General features: G+C 41.3%; 1 protein-coding gene across 2 annotated transcripts in view; it reads right to left on the reverse strand.

Annotated features, from left to right (window-relative positions):
* The window catches only part of LOC107212440 (protoheme IX farnesyltransferase, mitochondrial), a 107,168-nt gene that overhangs the window by 6,686 nt on the left and 76,310 nt on the right, over positions 1–24,172 (reverse strand). Inside the window, exon 6 of one of the 2 annotated variants that reach the window (XM_015645685.3) lies at positions 9,277–9,509. The exons of the other annotated variant lie outside the window; for it this stretch is intronic. Coding sequence (XP_015501171.1) covers positions 9,277–9,509 — 233 coding nt within the window. The remainder of the gene's footprint in view (positions 1–9,276; positions 9,510–24,172) is intronic. 2 annotated transcript variants of the gene reach the window in all.

Here is a 24,172-nt window from a genome sequence, read left to right on the forward strand (position 1 = left end):
AGGAGGAGAAGGAGGAGAAGGAGGAGAAGGAGGAGAAGGAGGAGAAGGAGGAGGAGAAGGTGGAGGAGAAGGAGGAGAAGAAGGAGGAGAAGGAGGAGGAAAAGATGAGATTCAGGCAGCAACAGCTCTTTCTCCTGCCCACTAGCATCAGTAATACAACGATTAGAAGTTCCATTTGCCCAAACTTCTCATGTCCCATAAAGGATAGAGAGTGTTCAAGTCCGTACAACATCAAGAAAGAGTAAGCACATGTAGCTGCTGAATTATAAGTGCCAACATAACTCCTTCTGAGCAAACTGAGACACCTGAGGACTGCAAACCTACCTTTCTTAACCACTAAAAGGCAGAAATAATGTTTTAATTCTGCCTGTCTCACGCCGAGGATGCCGCTACTCTTAAGTAATGATTTGAAATATGCCTCTTTCATGCTGGTAATACCTTTCATCATCAAAGAGCTTTATACCTGTTCAGTTGGCACATGGAGCCACAGTGATGGTTTCACCCACAGATGAATTATTTCAGCTTAAATGACGCACAACAGTTTCGGATGGTCCAAATGAAACTCAAAAAATTTCTGAAGACAGGTTTCTCCAGCAAAGAAAAGTGCTTGAGCTACAGAAGGAGCACAGGGTGTGTTGGTAGAAGCTCCAGCCTTGGAAGCAGGGTCAGCTAGAGTCCAACCAGCCTGGGCATGGCTGAACATGGGACTTTCCACACAAGTCAGGACAAACACCCCAGATTATCTATAGGGACTGCTGTATCAACACTGTGTTCATGAAAACACACTGTAGACGAACAACATGTACTCTCTTCTTGCCCTTCTTATTGCTCTGTAAAGAACACACTGTGCTTTCCCACTGCACAGGATTCTGCAAACCTCTCAGATCACATTCAGGCTGCAGACAGGACAAACACCTACTGACTTAATATAACAAAAAATAAGAAAAGGAATGGAAGCTAACCTGCAGCATCAGTTCAAGAACAGACTCGCTTCCTCTCTCCTTGCTTTGGTGCTGCATATGTGTAACTGGGAAGTGGCCAACCAGGCATTAAAATAAACATGGAATAGTTAAATATCAGCTCCAAAACAGATGCTGAAATCTTAACTGCATTTCCCAAAGCTGGTGTTTACTGCTTGGCAACCTAAGAATGCTGTTTTGCTTAAAGCGCAATTTCAGTAATTCTTCTGCCTTGAATAATGTGAAGGAATTTTAAAATTATTTCCAGACATTGGTAGCTGTGACTTAAGAGAGGAAAGCACCAGCCTTTTGTCTCTAGGAAATGGGAATGAGTTTGGCTGCTGTACGGAGGGGAAGGCTTTGGTAGTGTAAGCTCAGACTCTTAATGGATCGTAGTCAGGAAACAACCACACACCATTTTACTTGACAGCACACAACTGGCTCTCTTCCCTTAAAAGATGTTGAACAAATTACTTCTCTTTAATCCAGACAAGGTAGATTAGAGCTCAGAAATCTGACTTGGTGCAGCTGTATCCACCTGCTTGTGAGCACCCCTGCTGTCTCAGGCTGCCTTTTCCACCTTTTCTACAAAGAATTTAAACATAACCAGTCCCAAACTCTTCATCACAGTCCTATGTAAGTTTTACAGGATGTTACATTCACAAGAAATGTAGAGAATACACATACAAAACCTTTATATTCTGTCTTTTCTTTTGTGCTCATTCACAAGTTTAACAGTAGTCTTCCCTGAAGATTTCTAACTATGAGCAATTCTGAAGGTAAAGAAAGAAAGATTTTAAAATCTTGTTAAAGCCTAATTGCCCACTTCAGTTACAATGCATCTTACAGGATAATTTGGGGGTATTGGTATAAAGATTCACAATGGTTTGGAGAGTCATGGCCAGAACACACAGTGATGTCCTGATCCATAAGGGCTGGTTTGTTCAGCTCTTGGTTGCATTTTCTGTTTGTGAAGGAGAGCTGGAAGGTACAATCATTACTGTCTGTGCCTCAGCTTGTTTTGGTGATGAAAATGATTGTTAAATCAACTGACCTCATGATGGTATCATGATGTCCTGATACCATCCCTCCTGGAGAGAAATGTTACCAGCTACTTAGTTCTTCCCACTGTCTTTAGAATTAGGAACAGGATTAGCTCATCAAAATTTACATCCTAATTTGCATATAATTTGCAATTATGAGGCCTTCTCACAAAGACATTTAGGAATTACCTAGACACTAACATTAACCAAACTGATGCAATTCCCCTCTACTTTGTCCACATCAGCACCATAGCAAGACAACAATCAGCACTTCTGCTTCCACTGGAAAGCAAAAGCAGATGCTACTTGCTTGTGCTGGATGGCACGAGAGCAGCAGAACAGCCTTGAGAGGAAAAGGGGAAAGCATCACTTCTAAAGCTCCATACAAAGTCCCTGGGCTGGGACAATGGTCCTGGCTGTCAGTGTAGGATGCATGGCCTGGCCTGCATTGTGCCCCTCCAAGGTTACACCGTCATGGAAACCAAGGGCAAAGAGGAAAACACTGGAAAACTCAAAAGCTTCATGGTCAGGGGTTTCAATAGATGCTTCTTTTGAAGGATGGCACAAAAGGCCTGTGAAGCAGGAGCATCTAGGGGCTGCAATAGACTCCTCTGCAGCAGCCCTGAAAGAGAAGGGGATGTTAGCCATGTGTTTGGCTTGTCCGCAAAACAAAAGGATCCTCAGCATCCACCAGGGATAGGAAATGAAGTTAGCTGTGGGATTTTTCACCTCGAGAGAGTGTTCCTGGCTTTTTAACACAAGGAAGCCAGATGTCCTCAGGTATGCTCACCACATGGAAAAAAGCTGTGTGTATATGGATACACAGAGGCATGCACACTTCTTGTGTGACACACAAGTTATTGCAGCCAAAAGCCTCACAGGGAAACACCTTTCATTACACAGGCAAGGCTGAGAAAACAACAACACTATATATAACTCACCTTAGCTAACCCCAGCAAGAGATGCCATAAAAGAAAAGCCTGTTGGGTAAGATGAAAATACAGTCTTCTGCAAATATGTTTAGGAAGCATTTACCAAAGAACCAGACTCTGCAGAGGATTGCAAACCTGCAGAACCATGCCGAGGCTCCCCATCAGCCGCCTCTTTCAGGCTCTGTCAGGGCTGCCACTAGCCCAAGGGTGGGAGTCCCTCCTGAAGATCCCCCCACCCTGAGTTCTCTGTCGCTGTTGTGTTTCACACCCAGGGGTGCGGGGCTGCCCCATCAGACGCACACGGGATAGAGAACTGGGCAAAGGGCATGCTGCCTGTGAACTTGTGGGGTCAGTCCCCAGGTGCCCCAGCAGTGGAACTGCCATTTCTTTTGTCTCTTATGAAGATGGAAAAGAAGAAAAAAATAGTCCCCTAGCTTTTGTCCTAAATTCAGACCAGCTGCTCACTAGTATTGTCCCTCTGCCTCATTTTTTACAGTTTTTACCCCCACAAAGCATACTCCTGGGCCCCCAGCTCCAAGTCTCATATGTCAGTGACATGAATATCTCTGTTTCCTCTGGAACAGACCACAAATTCTGCTCTTTCATCTGGGAAGTGAAACCCTGAAAAGCTGAGTTTACCAGTGGGAGTTTATAGCTGGAGCCTCATCTCCTCCAGCAGCAGGACGCTGGAGTCGCCCTGCTCTGGCGGCTGGCTCCCAGACCTGCTCCCACATCAAGGGGCTTTGAAAGCTTCAAGTGCTTAACTGGAAGGGACACAATTGCATGCAATTAAGCTGTTTTTCTCTCCCTCCTACTGGCAGACAAGTGCTACACCAGGGAAGTATGAGTGACTCCAGCCTTTGGCAGGTTGGGCACAGGGCCCCCTCCTTCCTACTCTTCTTTTTTTGTTACTAAAACCATCCATCTGCCAAATGTCACTAGCTGATAAGAACTGCCTGTTTTTAAATCCCCTTTTGTAAATAGATGCTGGCTGACATAATTAATGTCTACCATATAACACAATTTGAATTACAAAGTAAAGGCAATTTAAAAATCAACCTCCACATGATTACAATTGATACTGAGTCTATAAATTCCATACCCTGAGGAATTATTTAAATTTCTGAAATGAATGAAAATCAGTACAAGATGTCTTTCAGGGAAACAAGACCAGGAATGGAGCATCTGATAAACTAAATGGTCTCTTGAGATAAACATTCTTTGGTGCAGTAATACCTATGGCTCCTGGGCCAGACTCTGCAATGTCTGACACACTGTCAGGACCCTTATCTGCTCTGCCACCACCTACTCAGAAAAAATCCCTTTAGCTGATAAGCACATTAGGTTGAGGAGCCCTGCTTGTCACTTCCATCTCACTGGATGGTTTGTATGAACTCCATGACACCAAATTGCACTGCTCCATGACACCAATCCTGCTCACCAGTGGGATCCAGCCTTTGGCACCTGAGCAGAGCAGAGTCAGTGGAAGAAACAAAAGTTCTTGGGCGTTAGAAGGACATGGGACTGTTGGAGCAAGTCCAAAGGAGCTCACAAAGTTGATAAGGAGACTGAAGCATCTTCCCTAAGGGGACAGGCTGAGAGAATTGGGGCTGTTCACCCTGAATAAGGTTGTACAGAGACGTCACAGCACTTTCCAGGATCTGAAGGGCCTACAAGGAATCCTGAAAACAACTCTGCATCATGATATGTAGTGACAGCATAAGGGGGAATGAGTTCAAACTGAGAGAGGGGAAATTTTGATTTGATATTAGGAAGAAATTCTTGGCTGTGAAGGTGGGGAGGCCCTGGCACGGGGTGCTCAGAGAAGCTGGGGCTGCCCCATCCCTGAAAGTGTCCGAGGCCAGCTTGGATGGGGTTTGGAGCAACCTGATCTAATGGAAGGTGCCCCTGCCCATGGCAGGGGGTTGGAATGAGATAATCAATCTATAAAGTCCCTTCCAATCCAAACCATTCTATGATTATATGAAAACGTACACGGCAAAAAGTGGGCTGTGTCATTTGGAGACATTTACTCCAGATTCAGTTTTCTGTTAACTAGAAGTTTAAATGGGCATTAGTCTGAGGAGAAAGAACAGCAGCACAAGGGTAATTTAAAGCATGTATGCACTGTGCCTCTTACACACAAATAGAATACAAATTTTATTTTGTATACAAATAAACAGCTCTTTACAAATAACTCTGTTTCTTTCTAAGGATCCCTGTGCACAAGCTCAGCAGCATTTTGGCACAGTCAGGAGCACTTCTGATTGTAGATTCTATGCAGGAGGGGGATCTGGCACAGAACAGGGGACACTGCCAAGTTTGACCTATCTACCTGTCTCCCTGCTATCACTTAAGGTTTTAAGTGAATGTCATTATTTTCCTGCTAGTCTTTCCTATGTAAAATAATTTGAAAGTATCTTGATTTACTAGAAAAACAAATCTCTTCAGAAACAAACAGTCCCATGAAGGAGCAATGAAATCTGCTTTCAAGGAAGCAAATGTGTTACTGCAAATCACAGGCTGGCAGTTAAGTTCTGCAAAAAAATCCCAGATGTGTGGCACTGATATCCATGTGATAAATTATATTTATCATGCACTTCTGACCATCTCACCTGCACTCACTCCCCCAGCAAGGAAATGTTAACATTCCACATCTTTCATAGTTTTCAACAGCTGCCATTAAAAAAACACAACCCTCCCCCCAAACCCACAACAAGGAACTCCACATCTACCCAGAGATAACCTTATCTTTTGCTTTTGAAATGGGAGGTTTTCCCTAAATTACATTGGCACAAAATCCAGGGTTGGGGGCTGAATGTTCAATCAGGCTTAAGAGCATATAATTAAAGTTACCTATCTGGGCAGAAATGGAACCAAACATTCCTGGGAAGTACCACAAGATTTGCAAAGATGTATAGAGTAAGAAATTGCTCAGAGGGTAATGAGACCCTGGCAGAGGCTGCCCAGAGCAGCTGTGGCTACCCCATCACTGGAAGGACCCAAGGCCACATTGGATGAATCTTGGAGCAACCTGATCTAGTGGAAAGTGTCCCTGCCCATGGCAGGGGGTTGGAACAGGATGGTCCTTAAGGTTCCTTATGAACCCAAGTCATTCTATGGTTCTGTGATTGTTCTATTAATTATAACAAGTGTTTGCATCACTGGAAATATGAGGGTCCCAGATTTCTATCTTTAAATATGGAGTACTTGTTTCTTGTATGCCAAGACATTCATCTTTAAAAGTCATAAACAAAATGGGGACAAATTAAAACAAGGCTGCTCCACTCTGGAATACTTTTTTTATTAGCTCTGGAACTGAAAACGAGGAACAATCTCAAACTCTCCCAAAGGACAAGATATCACAGCTGTGGAGATATGTCATGGAAATTCTGAAGGGAGCATAAGATATGGCTGTCCTAACTGTTACACACAACAGTTTAATGCTTAGTTCCCCGCAAAAATGGTAATGAAAGGGCTACACTTAAATAATGTTGTCCCTGTAACTAGCAACATTAACAATGTGGCTGCTGTGAGAAGATTACAAGGAGAGAAAATCCACAGGAAAATGTAAACTCAAAATCCCACCACTTTAGCAGTGAGAACTTTCCTTCTCATTAGTTACCTTCCTTCACATTATGCTTTGTTACAGTGTAGAATGATTCTTTTTAAAATGAGGTGCAAAAGCATTTTCACACCTCTACCTAAAACTAGGTTAAGTCTCCACACTAATTACACATTATTAATGAGCTCAACAACTGAGACCAGGATGGTTAGGGAAGGGGCACAGATCTGCATGTTGTATATGGATGCATGCCTGTATTAGACATGAATATGATGCTGCTGAGGGGCTGAACTCTCTTATTTGCGAAAGTAGAATGTTTAACACTGAAAATCATAGTTTAAATTATTTACCCTTTTCTTATAGTTATTTCTTTTCTCTGTAAAAGTGTTCATAGGGTTTGTGTCGGGGTTTTTCCTTATTTTCATTTAATAATGAAATGCACTAAAATATTACATTCCAGTCCCCGTTTTCAGGACTCTTCCCAGGTGTGCTTCATTACAAACACCAGTACCAGCTCAGTAACATTTCTTTCTCTATTCAATAAGCTGCCTGGCCTCCCTGATGCAGACTGGGTTTAACAAGTTTTAGCTAGACAGAACATACTAATTATGCACCAGATTCACATGTTCTGACAAAGCCTGCTTGGGTGGTTTAAAGTTATCATCTTGCCAGGGATCATTCCCAAAGCAGAGCTGTCACAGGGACAGGATTATTCCCTCCACAGCAGAGCTGGCACAGGGACACATAACCACATTTTAGCTGCAAATTAGAGAGAAGAGCTTACTTGGGCACCAGAGGGCCTCCCTGCTGCCGTCTCTGCTTCTGTACAGGTACAGCTTTGCTCTTTGATAAATAGGTCTCAAAGAGCAAGTTGACAAATTAATGACAATCAGTACCAGTTTAACATGCTGGCCTTTCACTGGCCTCTACAGCAAGGGTTTTTGGAGACATGCAGCTCTGCACTCCAGCTCCTCCAGGCTGAACTGTGCAGGTGAAGCACAGGAACATGAGTCATTCTTGGACCAACCCTGCAATGTAGTGGCAAAAACAACACAGAAATCCCCAAACAATGTTGGAGTCAAGGTCTAAGTATCTGCAGCCAGAATGATAAAGATCTTTAAAACATACATTTGGTTTTAAATTACTTCTATAGAATCATAGAATCATTAAGGTTGGAAACCTCCTTTCAGATCAAGTCCATCCATCACCTCAGCAGCACCACCACCTTCACCATTAAACCATGTCCTCAACTAAGACATCCACATGTTTTTGGAATACTTCCAGGAATGGCAATTCCATCACTACCCTGGGCAGTCTGTCCCAATCCCTGACCACCCTTTCTGTGGAGAAGGCTTTTCCTAATATCCAGTCCAAATTCTCCCAGCACAACTCAAGGCTGTTTCTTCTCATCCTGTCCCTTGTTCCCTGGGAGGAGAGCCTGACCCCCATCTGGCTGTCCCGTTCTGGCAGGGAATTGTGCAGAACCAGAAGGTTCCTCCTGAGTCTCCTTTTCTCCAGGCTGATCCCCCTTCCCAGATCCCTCCACTGCTCAACCCCTGTCCCAGCTCCTTTCCCTTCCCTGGATATGCTCCAGCCCCTCAACACCTTTTTTGTCATGTTCCCACTTCTCTTCTAAAGTACAGAGCTGCTAACAATGTCTGTTATGCAGTCTTTAACACAAGAAAATATACATACTCTTACATATAATTTCTAGGTCTAAGTAACTTTCAGAGAAGCAAATATTTGTATAGAAGCAGCACACAATGAAAAAAACCCCCACAATACCTTTCATCCTTGCTCTGGTTTCAATCTGTATGGGAACATGTGGACACAAAGCCAGCCCAGACTGACTTATACTAGGAAGTGCATAAAGGATTTTGCACAAATTCTGATAATTTCTGCTTAAAAACCCTGGTTTTGAAAGTATCATTCAAGGCTTAAATATGCCCCCCTGTGGGACAAGTGTGCACTAAACCAATTCTTAACAGACCTATTAATTGCACTTCATTAGTTGCTTCAGACTATAAGTTTGTGGAGACACTTTGATTCTTAAGTTTCTAGCTGGCAGGAAAAACAAGGCCTGATTGTGTCAGAGTTGAGCTGCTGAAGAGATCAGTGTTTTACAAGGGATGTAAAAATGGTTCACAGTTACTAAAATAGAAATCTTCGTTTGCTTTTCAAGAAGGGGGAAGAAGCATTTATAACTCAGAGTTTAGAAATCGATAATTAAGAAATAGACCAACAAATTAATCTTCCCAGGATATTTTCTGGCTTGTGGAAAGACAGTAAAACACATCTGGGAATTTTTCAGCTGAAAGTTCCTTGCAAGTTAGATCTTACTGGATACGGTTTTAATTTTGCACATGGTTTGAATCCTGAAATTATGTAACATTTTCTCCTATGTGAATACCAAAGATGCTATTTTCTTTCTGGATTTTTTTTAAAATGGTCAAAACACATATTCAATAGGACATGCTGCTTTCAGCTCAGGTTTGCCCTGAAATACCCATGTAAGGAGAATGTTACCAAAATTAGCTGCTTTCAAAGCCTTACCACAGGATTACAGAACGGTTTGGGTTGGAAGGGACCTTAAAGATCATATCTTTCCACCCTCTGCCACGGGCAGGGGCACCTTCAATTAAACCTGGCTGCTTCAAGCTGTGTCCAACCTGCCCTGGTAAGTCAACAAGCAAAAAGAACAAAGTTTACTGCCTTTTGAGTAGGTTTTTTAGTTACCCTGACAACCATTCGCCCTGATGAAAGGGTTTTATACTCACCAGCATCCAGACTCCCGGTAGCTGCAGTCCAGCCCATGATGGGGGGAATGGCCCCAACAACAGCTCCCACCCACGTGTTGGCAATGCTTATTCTCTTCAGGGGCGTGTAACAGCACGTGTAGAGGAAGATGTTGAAGGCTCCCAGGGCCCCGGTGAGAGAATTCACTCCCAGTGTGAGTAGGGCAATTCCCGGGATTCCACAGGAGGCAGCAAAGCAGACAGCGAGCAGGGGGCTGTGGGGAGACATGTGGCACATGCTGAGCAGGAGCTGGCCTCAGAGAATGGCTGTTGTCCCTTTCCTGTGATCTCCCCCCCAAAACTAAGACTGAATTTTTGTTATTGTTTTACTCAGCCATCCTAAATTTTCCTGTGTAAGCCCCCATCCTAACAAAAGCCTTTCCAAAATGCTAAGACAATCTTGCTACAGCTCTGCAATGGAGGTGATTCTTAATCTTGTGATTGCTATGTTCACCAAATAATTTCAAGCTCTGCAGGTAATGAGAGAACTGCTCTTCCTTATGCTGCTTTCAGCAGATCTTCCTCCTTCATTTTAATTTTAGCAAATTTAAACCTCTGGAAAAAACACTCAGAGTTTAGAGTAAATTAAAATGGGTGCAGTTTGTCAGATTTTTAACTGATTGCAGTTATGCAATGAACAGGGTTAGACACAAAATTAGGAAGCATTTATGAAAAAAAAAAGTACATTCAATCATTTTGAAATTACATCAACAGGAATAAAGCATTCTTTGACTTTACTGAAAAAAGTCTGAATGTTCTAGACCTCCATTTATCTGATGCACTGTACTAAGCAGAGGGAGACAAAACAATGCTGGCAGCAGAATCAAAACTGGTTGTCTTGTTAGCACAACTGAAATTATCTGAAGATATTTTAGGTTTGGTTGAAATCAGCAAACAACAGAGACGCAAATTATTTCTGTGCATTTCTACTGCAGATCAGCTGAGAGCTTAGGGAAGATTGGAAACTCTTACTAAAATCTGTCAGAAAGTGGCTAAAGCTATGTAAACTTCTGCTAATAAATTTCACAATAAACATCCAGATAGGATGAACAAGATTTTTTGTTTGGCTACCAGAACCACACTTGACAGGCAGCATGATGCCACAAATCTAAGGAAACTTTAGCTGAGGTTCCTTGTGCCAGACCAACATGTTTGCTGCTGGTGGGGATCTCCTCCCGTGTGCTTGTTTGAGGTGTTTGGTATAATAGAAAGAGAGAACTAAAAGCCTCTAAGAAATAATGTGGTGTGGGCAACCTCTGGAAAATGCCATTACATCAGTTGTATTTAATAACCCTTGTGGCTAAATACACACTCATAGTCACCCACGTAAAACCAGAAAATATGTGTGCCTGCAATGAAGGTCTCTAAAAAGAGTTCAGCTTTACCTCTTTTGTCTAATTGAAAACCATGCAGCCTTTGTGTTCTACAATCCACTCTGCCCTCTGGTCAAATCCTTATCCCTAAAATACGTGTTGCAAGCACTGCTCCAACAGTCAGAAGAAAATAAGAAAAATTTGCTGGTGGGGATGAATTTTATGAGAGTTTTATCAGCAAAAAATTCTACTAGTCAAATTTTGATATTTAAGATGTTTGTTAGACCAATACAGTACAGACATCCTAAATACCTGGAAGAACAAAAATGAGCAAATCTTACTCTAAAGATATGCCTTCAATTTAAATTGGGTAAGTAATTTTACACAGCCTTTCCTAACCGTTAACAGATTTTAGGTAACACAGTGTGCACAGAGTACATTTCTGCTCAGCTTTATCAGCCCTGGTGTTACCAATACAGCAGGAGTCGAGGGAGGGTACATCACGGCCTTTCACTGACAATGAGATGTATAAAATTTGAGGTTGTTCTCAGGAAAGGAGTTGTGCCCTCTGGTTCTGCAGCCTGTGGTGCTCTTTTGCAGAAAGGCAGCAAAATACAGTCTGTACTGCCAGTGGTCTCAATGCTGACCACACATGCTGTAGTACTGTGTAGATGTTGCCCCTCTACAGCGAAAGCCTGACTGGGCTTGATTAAACAAATCTATCTTGATAGATTCCTGACAGTAAACACCAGATTCACACAATACTCACTCTTGAGGCAACAAAGATCAATGGGACACTACTAGGCTGGGCTGCCCACATCCGCCCTGCAGGGCTCACACACATAAATGAGAGCACAGTTTGATCTAATGCAACGAGCACTCTTCTCACTAATCAGGAGTGAAGACTTATCTACTTGTCTCCAATTCAAACAAACACTACCCACCATGAGCAGGCACTAGCCCTTCATGTCTCAGACAGGAAGGCAAAGGGTGAAAGCCTTCTTCCATGGATGAACCCTGTTTTGCCTCTCCCACATTGCCTCACTGCAGCACCAACAGTCCTTGGTGCCAGCCCTGATCCCAGGTGTCTGATGCCTTCATTTCCAACCAATGGATCAGAAAAATACCTTTAAAAAATAAGGCTTTATCAAAAGGGAGGGGTGAAGTTATGTGGCTGAGACTTTGAAAAGATTTGCTGTAATCTTGGTGGAAGAGAACACATTTTTGTTTCTTCCTTTTTGCCTTTTCAAGGGAAGTTCCTGGAGGCACAGTATGTAACCACAGAATTACAGAATGGTTTGTGTTGAGAGGGACATTAAAGACCACCTTGCTACAACCCCTCTCTGAAAGGCCAGGACACCTTCCACTAAATCATGTTGCTCCAAGACCCAACAAACCTGGCCTTGAACACTTCCACGGGTGGGGCAGCCACAACTTCTCTGGTCAATTTGAGGCAGTTTGATCAGTGTTTATAATTGTCCTAATGGTCTCAGGGGAGGGCATAAAGTCAATGGGTGGTTCTTCTTAAGCAGATTAACTACTTTACTTTCAGACATCCTGAAAGCATTGTATTTTCTACTTCTCCCTAGTGTTTCCTCAACAAAGAAGAGTAATTGTCTGACTTACAAAGGCCTGTTCCTGAAACTTCAGCTGAGATTAGGAAGGAAAACTGTGATCTGATGACTCAGCTTTGTTATAACTCCCTTTTAAAATACCATTTGGCATCACATAGACAATGCAATCAGAAATCAGGACTTTTCCTTCATGGTGAGACCCGAGGTAGAAGAGAAATCAACTCACTCTCATGCAAATTTGTCATGCTTATAAGGTTTAGGACAAGTATAAGCAACTCCTCACTGTGAAAAAGAAAATATTTGAGGAAAATGTGGAGAGATTTCAGTCACTGGTGATGCTCTTTCTGCTTCAGTGATGCTGCAGATTTCAAGACAAGACTGAGCCTAGGTTTAAATCACAGCAGTTTAAAGGGTATTCTGATTTCTACTAGGTAATGTCTTCTAGGGACCAGTGTGCATGTCCATGCTCACATTGCATGTCAGTACTCAGGTATATGGGGCAATGTTTGCTAGTTTGATGCACTCTCCATTGCTAGGCTGCCCACATCTCATCAAGGGACTACAGGAGACCAGCATCTCATCCTGGAGCAGGAGAAAGGCTGAGATACTGAGTTGTCACTGAATTTACCCCACCATCTAATGCTCACACAGTTCCTCCCACTACAGCCTCATGTCACCATGCAGGCCATGTCAGCCTTGGCATCCATGCAACCCAATGCCAGGGAATTCTCACATGATGCTCAAAAGTGGCTGAGGCATCTCTGACGATTTCCTTCATCCTTAAACCATACCATGCAGTAAGTGCAGGCTGGTGACAGATGCTGGTACATATGCTTCACTGCACTTGGGCATTCATGTTTGCTGAGGGAATTGCTCCCATGGGAAAAATAGACAATCTTCCATTGGAAAACCAGCCAGGAAGCTAGCTCAGAAAGCAAACATCTTGAGTAAGAAACTAGGTTTTATGATGGGTTCTTGGGAGGAGTTGGTTTCAGTTATTTGGCTGATTAAAATCAGACTTTGAAAAAATACTACAAGTGCCAAATGAGTTTTCCTGGAATTTCAACTCTAAAAATACCCAGTGTGTCACCACAGAGGGCACCTCCTAAAGGCAAACCAAAACTTAGTAGTTCTGCCTTGTCCCTCTTCTCTCCTCTACTGACAACAAATAGGCCAAAATCTACCTAATAAAAGTGCTAAAAGACATCCACCTTCAACTAAAAGCTTTTGAGAATTTCAGCTTGACTAGCAAATAATCAGACTTCTCCTGATGCAAAGAAAATGTGTTGTCATTTCTTTCCCAGGGAGTTCACCCAAGATGGCCCCACCCCAGTCACACTCCACTGAGAGAATCCAAGAGAAGAAAGAGAAGCAGGAGGAAGATGAGGCCCACGTTCACCTCATTCAGCTGTGGAGAGATCCTGCTGGTTGGGTTGGGGAGGATTGTTCAAGGACACCCCAGAGGTGCTGGGGGGAATGGGAACAGGCAGGAGGAATTCCACATGGGTGCTATTCAGGTATCTCCTACACACATGACCACGAGACATCCATGTGGACCCTCATCCAGAGGAGTGAGAAGGCTTTGGACGATGCACCAGCATATTTTAATTCCTGTGCAATAACATAATCTCTAAACCAGTCACCACTTACAGATGTCCTGGTTATATGTAAATAATAAGCTCACACACATGTGCAGGAAATAAATTTATTTAACAGGCTCCAGAACCATGGATAACAGGACTTCCTGACTCACAGCCTTACTTGGAAAAACCAAGAGGCAAAAACAAATTAAAGCATTTGCCTGTCTATAAAATTAATGTAGTATTTTACCTATTTCACAGCATCAGTAGAGCAAGACTCATGTCTATAATGATCAACAGTGGGACTACTTGCACATGCTTTTCTGTGCTGGCTTTGCCCAAACATTTTGTGAAGACAATTGTCAAAGTAGTTTGAACTACAATCTAAAAAACAATTTTAACAGAGTTAAAAACGGAGCAAAAGTTTAGAGAATTTAAAAAAAAAACAAAACAAAACCTAAAAAAGAGCAAGACACAACTGCCTCTTAAAACCTATGAATACCTGAAAATACGGAAAATTCCTGTATCAGTATCTAATGCTTTAACCTATTCCTGTGAATATATTGACACTCCCATTCAAGTGCAGACACAAAGCACATATGAATCCTGAATAGGTACATTGATTCAATCAGCAGTTCTATGCAATTCCTGTTCAGACGTTAAGCAAATACATAGGAAACTTAATTTGTGACCATGTGTTAATGGGAAACTGGGCACACCAAACATACTTACATAAAAGCAGGTGAGGTATAAGTGCATATATCTGAAAATTAGATTCAAAGCCTAATACAAAAGGTAATAAATCCTATCTTCTCCCTGACTGTCAAAATCCCTTCATAGACATGTCACACATTTCTAAAAGATTAAACTAAAAAAAACCTAAACAACAATGCTTTTTTGTTTAGCTGCAGCATGTCTGGAGTACCTTAATGTATTTGGAACATTTAAATTCCCAGTTAATTATTCTGTATTAGATCTCATTAGTATTGACAACTGCCCCTCAGGCCATAAGACCATGGATCCGTTCTGCCAAATCCATGTGATGCTCTAAAATAAGCAGAGCAGGGATGGTGAAGGAAGAATCCAGGCATGGGCTTGTGTCACAAGGGTGGAGAGAGAAGAAACTTTATTTAGAGTAATTTCTATATCCAAATGAAGTCAAATACGTACCCTTCTGTTCCTCTGTGTGGGATTTTAGTAAAAACAAATATTCTGCACAAATTCTGCCCTTTAATTAAACTGCAATTTACCTACTTTTTGATGAGACAAAAATTGTGTTTAGGTTTTGGTTAGTTTTCTGTGTCATCCAAGACACAGGTTCAACAAGACCACTGTGCTTCTTCCCCTTGTTCACCCACAGAAATGGTACTAAATTATCCCTGACCAGCATATTCCATGGTGGCAGGTAAACAATGCTGAGACAATAGAGGTGAGACTGATGGCTCGGTTTAACTTCAATACTGCTACTCTGGGTCCAAATTCTATCTGCATATAGTGTCAAAACAATTTGTTGTAATAAGAGGGACAGCCTGAACCAGGTTCCTGCACAGATGGGTTGAAAATAGCAGGAGCTCAAGAGAAGGTATTTTGGCAGACAAAGAACACAAGTGTGATCCTCATCTGCAACTACATTTCACCATCACAAGCTGAGATACGAGTGCAGTGCTGTTCCAAAACCATAATTAAAATCAGATTTCAGGAGGAAGCATCTTAAGTTGCTTATTGTTTCTGGACTCTCTAGGTACTAAAAATGTCCTCAGACTACTCATCAGTACAAAGCTGCTGGAGGAAGCCCCTTCCTCTTTTCCCTAATTTTTTCCAGGTCAGTAGTATGGTCTTAAGACTTCTGAAGCCACTTAAAAATTCACACAAAAGCATTAGTCTGAATGCTTCACCTTTTTCCAACAGCAATGAGAGGTTACACAAACAGAAGTTCAAGTACCACCCCTTTGATGGTTTCTGTGGCTGCAGAAGCCCACAGTCATGAATGGAAAAGGACATCCATGGAGATGTCTACCTACACTCATGCAGAAAACCATACTCCTCCTTAACTGCTGAATTAGTTTTGCTCATCTCCTGGCATCTTCTCAATCCTGCAGCCAGGCAACACTAAGAGTTGCTGAAAACAAGTCCCAGGGGAGGAGCTATGCCTTTGGTCAGCATGACTGTCCTACAGTACTGGGCTATGGCTTGATCACCTCCCCCAGTGGGAGGAGCACCAGCCAAAAGTATTTTTTTGAACTTATATTTATTTTCTTTAAGAAGTGCTGAACTCTGCTCAGCAGCTTTTAGAGATCCACCAGAAAAATCAGGGAAGGCCATCAATGAACCCCAGGAGCTAGAGCAGGCAATCCCGTCCCATTTGGAGAAGACAGAAGGAGCATAGAGTGTTATGAAGACTATAAGAAGCCTTCCTGCTCCCACAGCTGCAGGGATGCAGGCCTATCTCCTTCAAGTACACATCTGGGCAGCATTTGTGTCATTTTTAGCCCTGCTTCCTCCGATGGATGGGTGCCTGGAACTGGCAATGGAGTCGCCTGCTGGCGCAAGTGCCGCCAACTCAGCTGACTGCAAGAAATGAGCCAGAAGGCTGTAAAAGGCACATTTTGCCCCAAACAACAACAGTAGCATCCCTGAAATTATTTTTGATGGAGGGTTAAAAACTCCCTTCACACAGTTTCTATGTTTGAGGTAAGGCCCAGAACATTCAAAAGAAATCAGTAATCACGGCAGAATGCTGAATTATGGCAATCTACCAAATCTGAAATTAAATTTTAATTTTCCACACAAATTCTTTCAGACTGTGTATTTCTATATTTAGTAATAAACACCATATCCATGACCGCTGTCAGCTGTAAAAGTTCCACTGTAATAACACTACTAATGGGAACTGGAACAACACTGCGTGGATCAGTAGCTTCATTGCTGATGACTTTACTAAAATTATTCTACATTCTTTTTACAAAAAAATTAGATAAAGCTCCCAAATAACTCTACAGACAGAGGATGTGCTCAATAGAAAAAACATCTACATTCAGACATGAGATTCTGAATCAAAGTGGTTACATGATGACCTGATCTAGTGGGTGGCATCCCTGTCCATGGCAGAGGGGTTGGAATTACATGGTCTTTCAGGTCCCTCCCAACACAAACCATTCTGGGATTCTGTAATACATCATGACCCCTAATTAGTACAGTTTTGAGGCTGACGTTTATAAGGACTCAAAGCAAAATATTTTTACATTCAACTACAACTGCCAATTATAGATTGGATTACTGCCATGGAAAGATTTCCTTCCAATTAAAAGGAAAAAAAAATAGCTGTAACACTGGCAGAATGGACATACTGCCAGACCTCTATTTCTTTCATGTATTTCTGCTTCAGTGTCAGAAACTTTACTTAACACAAGCAATTCATGCTCTCAATTTGATATTGTCTTTTACAGGTACATTGTGGCTGAATACTATGAAAAGCCCAAGAAGCTGCTGATTGAAGCTTAAACTTGCAAAGTACCAGAATTATATGAAACTGAATATTATGTATCAATGAGTTAAAATGCTACTATTTTAAAGGAGAAAATGTTGAGAAAGATCTTAATAGATACTGATTTATTCTCTTTCAGTCATGCATGAAAGTTCACGAGTCATGACAAAGGATTAAGGATTAAAAACTAAAATGTGAGACTAAACTACACTTTTAATTGGGAATTCAATTTTTTCTCTATCAACCGCAAATATCAGAATACAGCTTGTCTACCATTTAGCGCTGAAGACAAACAAATGGGGCGCTTTTTCAAGTACTTATTTTTTTTCTTCATGAATTATTTAATTTTGTCTTCACAGGTTAAGAAGTAGTATCTACATTCTGTCAGTATCTGGCATTTCATCCCCAAAAATGTGCTGCTGTGGCAGATCAGACTCTATATGTACTACAATTACTGATTTTTGTATCAAATCCCCTTTAACTGGGCGTACCATGCCTTTTAAGACTGCCAGAACACACTTGTTGCAATTCTGCCTACTTGTGTTTTTGTATCTTTTTTGTGATTTGGTATCTGGTAATGACTATGATAAAGATGTTGCTAACCTCAGACTGGACAGTACTTTTCCTGAAATGTGGGAAAACAAACAAAAAAAAAACCGAACCCAAAAAACTCCAAACAAACAAACAAACAAACAAAAACCCCAAGGAAAATAATGGAAAAGTTCTAAACCTAACTTGTAACATAAAACCCGAGCTGAGGAAGAATTCAATGTTAAGAGGAAGTATGAGAGTGGTAGGTGCTCCCCAAAAATCTAAGGAGCTGGGTTAACAGGTAGTATTTAAGCACATTTAAACACCACAACAATTGTGCCTGCAGAAAAAGAGTTTACAGACTCAATCCTCAAGTAAACCTCTTTAAAATTCAAATCTCTCTGAAAGGAATCACCCCTAGTACCTTTCCTTTGTCCATAGGGCCCAGCCAGGCCCATCAGCACCAACCTGGATGTGATTTTGAATGACAGCTGGACCATCCACAGGGAAACAGGGAAGGATTCAGTGAGTGACGTCATAATCTCCCAAGGAATGTCATACAGGGAGAACTTGACATAAAGGGAGTTCAGTGATGGATAAACACGTATCACTGGCTAAGTCTCATCATGGAGTTGCCTTTTTGAGTTTTGCCTCTAAATCACCACCAGCTCTGGCTTTGCCATCAAATATACTTGCTCAAAAGTGTATTTAGTGTAAATAAACACAGGCTAGGATAAAACACTGCTTGTTTGTGTCAAGTAATTTCTCTCCCAAAGAAGAAACAGACCAAGCATGTAGCCCAGGTCACCCTGCCATGGGTGAGTATCATTGTATAAAAGTATAATCAACACTGTATTTTAAGCAAAGTGGGGCAATTTTTTCCCTTCACTCCTCAAGAACCCAAACTGCAGATGTTCTGTATCTCCTGCCAGGATTGAGGTGCTTTAAAACTATCATAAACAAACATGGCTGATTTAAAACAATCATTTCATCCTGAAAGGGACAATCTCTCTTTTTTATGGTTCAGTAAATCAAAATTGGCTTGACTGATTTTGATGAAGGTTTCACTAAGGTGATACATGAATCTCAACTCAACCAAGGAAGGAGAGATCAAGAGTCCCACCCTCAGCATTGAGCTTTCTCCTACACATCTCCTGCACTCATTTTTTCTAAAAAATTTTATTTTTTCATCTAACTCCCTGCAAAAAATAACAATATCTGTTTTGTTAATGTTTTTGTGAGCCTGTCCTGAGGTCTGAGCCCAGGTCTGGGATGAGGTATCTCAGTGTACCATGGGGAGACTTGCAGTTCAGATAAAAATAAAACTTTAATGCTGCTCTTTGTTATTAAGCAGACACTCCAATTGGGCTTCATCACTTCACTTGGAAATAAAGAATTACAAATGAAAAGGACCTATACTTACAAAATGTTTATGCCTTTATTACACTTGATATCTACACCAGAATGTTAATCATAACAACGCTGAGCAACCCTGTGGAGCGTCAACACATTTGTGGTATGTGGCTTCGTTAGGTAGGAGTGAAAGGGTGACTAATAATATTCACAGCTTCCCCACAGTCATGAAAATGTAAATATTTTTTTAAGTGCTTACAGGACAAACCCACGGTAAATCTGAAAAATGTCCCACATAATATTTAAACTAAATCCTCCTCTTTAATCTAACCTTAGAAAGTGGCAATTAAATGATCTATTCATTCTACTTCAAAATCTAAGTTCTCTCTTTGTTTTAGAGCCAGACAACATCTGACGAACAGAATGGATAATTTGGTCTCTCCAGAAACACTTTTCTGATTTAGAATGATTAAATATTACATATGCTTCTGCTGAGCCCTCAGATAACATTTGGAAAGCAGTGGGTAAAGAACATTCTCAGGCCAGATCTCAATCCCATTCAGAGAAAACTGACATTCTAGGATATTTATTAACCCGCTCTTCAAAAAAACAAAAGAGAGAAGATAGTCCAGTCATCCCACCATGGGAACACTGCTTCTAAATACATTTCCAGGAGTAATAAAAATGAAGAAATTAAGTTATTCACTATAGCAAAAGAGAGCAGGACAAGAAACAAAGGTCTGCCATGGGAAGAGGAACAGTTTCTAGACACCAGTCAGTGGAAGAGAAATGGAGCAGATTGAGCCTGATAAATTTCAAGTTCAGCCAGATCCTTTCTGCCCATCTTGCACCACTGTAAACATGCCTTTGACATCCAGAGCTTGGGTGAGAGAACTCTTAGCTGCAAAGTCTTATCTCAGAAGTGAAGAGGATGAGGATGGCTGTATTTTGGGATTTCTGCACTATTATCTAGGTAGACTATCTACAGTTACCATCTGGAATTATGGGGTTTTTCAGTGGAACAAAATGAAAACCTTTCATATACCATCAAAGTGCATGAATAGAACATAATTATTGTCACATGGGCAGCAATAAGAGTCACTGTGGCTCCTTTCCAGCATGATATATAATTTTATATTAGAAATATAAATAATAAATATATTAAATATATATATAAAAATAATACAAATATAAGTTTATTTATAAAAAAAATAACTAAATAAAATATATCAAAGCAGTTCTCCACATATCTCAACCTCAGGAATGCAACTTTTCTAGTAAGATACTAGAGAGCAAGCATCTGTGTTTGCACATCTAATTAAACTGCAAGAAAACCTCTTTTATATCTGACTTGCGAAGCTGATAACATGTAAGTTATAACTTGTATGAGACATGACAAACTCTGTCCTTCACAGAGAGAAATTCACTTCTAACATGACTCACTGTAAACAGATCTCAGGGTATTGCAGCTCCTAATCAAAGGCAGCTCCATAATGGACTTGTTGAGCAGTGACATTTCCTACACCACTTGGCACGGGGTGAATGATGACAGTGTTGTGGTTAAACCAGATAAGGTTCAATACTAATACAGGGAACAAAGTGTTGAGGTTTTGACTGCATTAAGCCAGAATTTACAAATAATGAACCTGAAATGTTTCACAGACATGGGAAGAAGAGCCATCAGGGGAACACTGCCCCCAAGATGGGGAAAGGATCTTGGGCTTCAAGCTTAAATATTGTTTGTTTGTAAAAACTCACTTTAACAACACCTTTGGAGAAAATGACTCATCACTAGTCAATTAAAGAAGAAAGGAGGCAATGGCTGCAATCAATGTCCAAGAGGCCCATTCAGATTAGACACAAAGATGGCAGGATTAGTGCACAATGGCTTGGTTCCCTCCAGCTCCCTTGGCCCTATCCACAACCCCCCCACCACCCCCGGCCCGGTGAGGAGCAGACATGAGAGGATAAGACAACTCCATTAGGAACCTGTATCACTTCTTTGCAGTGTTCTCCACAAGCAGTAGAAGCTGCTATTTAGCCAAATGTACTGTGACTCCAGCTTTATACATGAGCACGTGGGATGTTTCCTAATGTGGGGCAAGGCACACTCTGATTTATCAACTGTCCCACATATAATTAAAGATTCAGATAAATAATTTAGGGGTAAAGACCCATAGGCTGAGCTGAAAAGCAGCAAGGCATGAGGGGTCAAGTGTTTCTGCAGGATTTATATTTACCAAACAGAGCTGCCTGCAAAGGAATGTCTGTATTGAGCTGTGGCAGAATGAGGCCTGGGCAGGAGTGAGCTGGAGAATCAGCAATTGCTTCATTTCAACTGAAACAAATTTAAATGTGGAGTTAATAAAACAACCCTCTTTATTGCCCTAAGAAACAAAATACGTATGTAGTTAGAGCCATATAATTTCCTCCTAACACACATTTTGATCTGAGGATAATGTGCAGTATCACCATTTTTCTGTATATTTTACAAAAGGCCTCTAATACCTTAGAACCATTTAATCAACATCCCATGCAGGCAATGAATCAATAATTGAAATATAAATACTGTCAACCATATCCCCTTTGGGAAAGAGACACAGTAAGCATTGTATCATTACATTAGACCCTCTTTAGATGTGGGTTTTATTCTCATTAAACTATGTTTTAGCCCCAAGGTTTCTCCCCACACACCTCTCTGTGACATGACCATGCCAGAAAAAAAAATTTAAAATACCCCACTGTTCAAAAGGCAAGAAGTACATTTTTACAAGCAATTGTACACGTCAAAAATATAAAGCTGCTTTTTAAATTTCTTGTTTACCAAACACAGCCAATAACAGCTCCTGGAAAACACAGGGTAGAAAAACAAATGAAGGTAGGAGGGTGGTGGTGGAGAAAGAATGCATTTACTTGTTTTTAATAGTAAAGCCTGAATACAAGCAGGATAAGAAATTCTTGAAAAGGCTGCTGTGATGGTGCCTGCTTTGAATTGTGCCCTGTTTAAACAAGAGGAAAGCCTCCCACTGAAAAAAGAAACATTTTTATCATTCAAAAAGATCTCAGGGCAGACCCTTTAAAATGAGGTATTTTCTAAACAAAGCATCAGAATGTTCCCCTGCAGGGAATGAGCATCTGATCTCTTAAAAATGATCATTCTTGAAGAACTTTAGATTTATGGAGTTTTTGTTTTATTTGTTTTAACTTAAGTAGAATAAAACCTGTCTGAAATGACCACCCAAGGGAGCAGAGCCACCAGCTAAGCAGGGGCTGAGCCCTAAAGGGGACCCAAAGTTGTACCAAGACCCTTGGGGAGGTTTTAGATCTCTGGCTCAACCAGAGCTAGCAAAACACTTAATGCAGGTCTCAGCGTAAGCCCAGGACATGGATTTTCCTTCACTTACATCCATGCAGCTCCACTAACGTCAGTAGGAACACTCCTGATTTACATTAGTGTTAAGCAAAGGAACAAGCTAATTACTCTGAGTTATCCACAGTGATTACGGGAGAAACTTTGTTTTAAAATGCACATATTTTTTCAGCGTGGACTGGTTTTGTTACGCTTGTAATAGTAGGTCTGATACAGGCAGCAGAGTCGAAAAACTCAGCTTTACATAGAATAAGTCTAGAGTCACAATGATATTCTCAATAAATAAGATTTCACATGTTGCAGTTTTCTATTAATTCATGAAAACCCAACTTCCATATCTGCAATTGTGACTACTATTCACAAATATAAGCCATTGGTGAGAAATAGTAATAGCATAGGAGCCCTTTTTGGTCTGATTCTTCAAGAGTTCGGCTTATAGTTTAAACTGAGCCAAGACAATGCTCCACTCAGAAATATCAATCAGTAGAAGTGTTACTGTCTCCATTAAGTGCAGTAACCATCAACTGTGAACATGAGAAGTGGAAAGCTCACAGACAGAACACAGCTCCTTGGGCATTGCTAAGGGAAAAGGGTAATGGGATTCTTGGAAAAAATATTCATCTGACAACACAAAGATTTACTTCTATTAAAGCATTCAAGGCATAAGCTGTGTTGTGCCGCCTTCTGCTATTTTAATAGACTTAAACTTCTTAAATGGGTATAGAAAAGTAGCTTGAGTACAAATAATCTGCGTAAGGAGAATATCAATAAATTCCACAGCATGTTAGTTTTATCACAGAATCCCAGAATGGTTTGGATTGGAAGGGACCATAAAGCTCATCTCTTTCCACACCCCTGCCATGGGCAGGGACACCTTCTACTATCCCAGGGTGCTCCAAGCCCCGTCTAATCTGGCCTTGGACACGGCCAGGGTTGGGGCAGCCACAGCTTCTCTGAGTAATTTGGGCCTGGGCCTCCCCACCCTCACAGGGAAGAACTTCTTCCAAAGATTTAATCTGAATCTACTCTTTTGCAGTTTGAAGCCATTATATTGAAGAGTTTGGAGACAAGATCTGGAGCAACCAGGTCTCAGTGCTAAGACTGCTGTGAGCAGGAGATGGGTCTTCATCTCTCCTGAGGCCCCTTTCAGCCCAGACCACCCTCTGAAGCTACCTGTACAATGCTTCATGGTCCAGGCAAGCAAGGAAGAAGCCACCAGCCCACATCCAGGCAGCCACTGCTGAGGCCAAACCAAAGGACTGGGTACAGACAACAGCTGTAAGTTGCAAAATAGTACAGGAGCAGAATTGAACAATATCTACACTGCCATGAATTTGTTATTTAGAACATACTGTTTAAGGTCTTTTTTTCTTTTCATATGAAAAGCAATTCTTATACAACTATGAAAAATTTTATTAGTGATTCGCAGAGCGGATCCAGCAGTACCTTAAGTTTGTATAACTGCCACTTTTTAGGAGTGTGTGCAGGTAAAGGGTGATCAAATCTGTCACTCTGCACAACATAGCAGAGCAGGGCACTTGTCACCCTTGGGGTTGATCTCACTCAGCTACTGCAGCTCATACTAGAGATTTATTAAAATTAATCTGCAGGAAAATTAAATCCATTACCTTAAAAACCAAGGGAATAAATCACACCCAACAGGAAATCAGGAA

Source organism: Parus major, chromosome 18, assembly GCF_001522545.3.
Source record: "Parus major isolate Abel chromosome 18, Parus_major1.1, whole genome shotgun sequence".
Lineage (NCBI taxonomy): Eukaryota > Metazoa > Chordata > Aves > Passeriformes > Paridae > Parus > Parus major.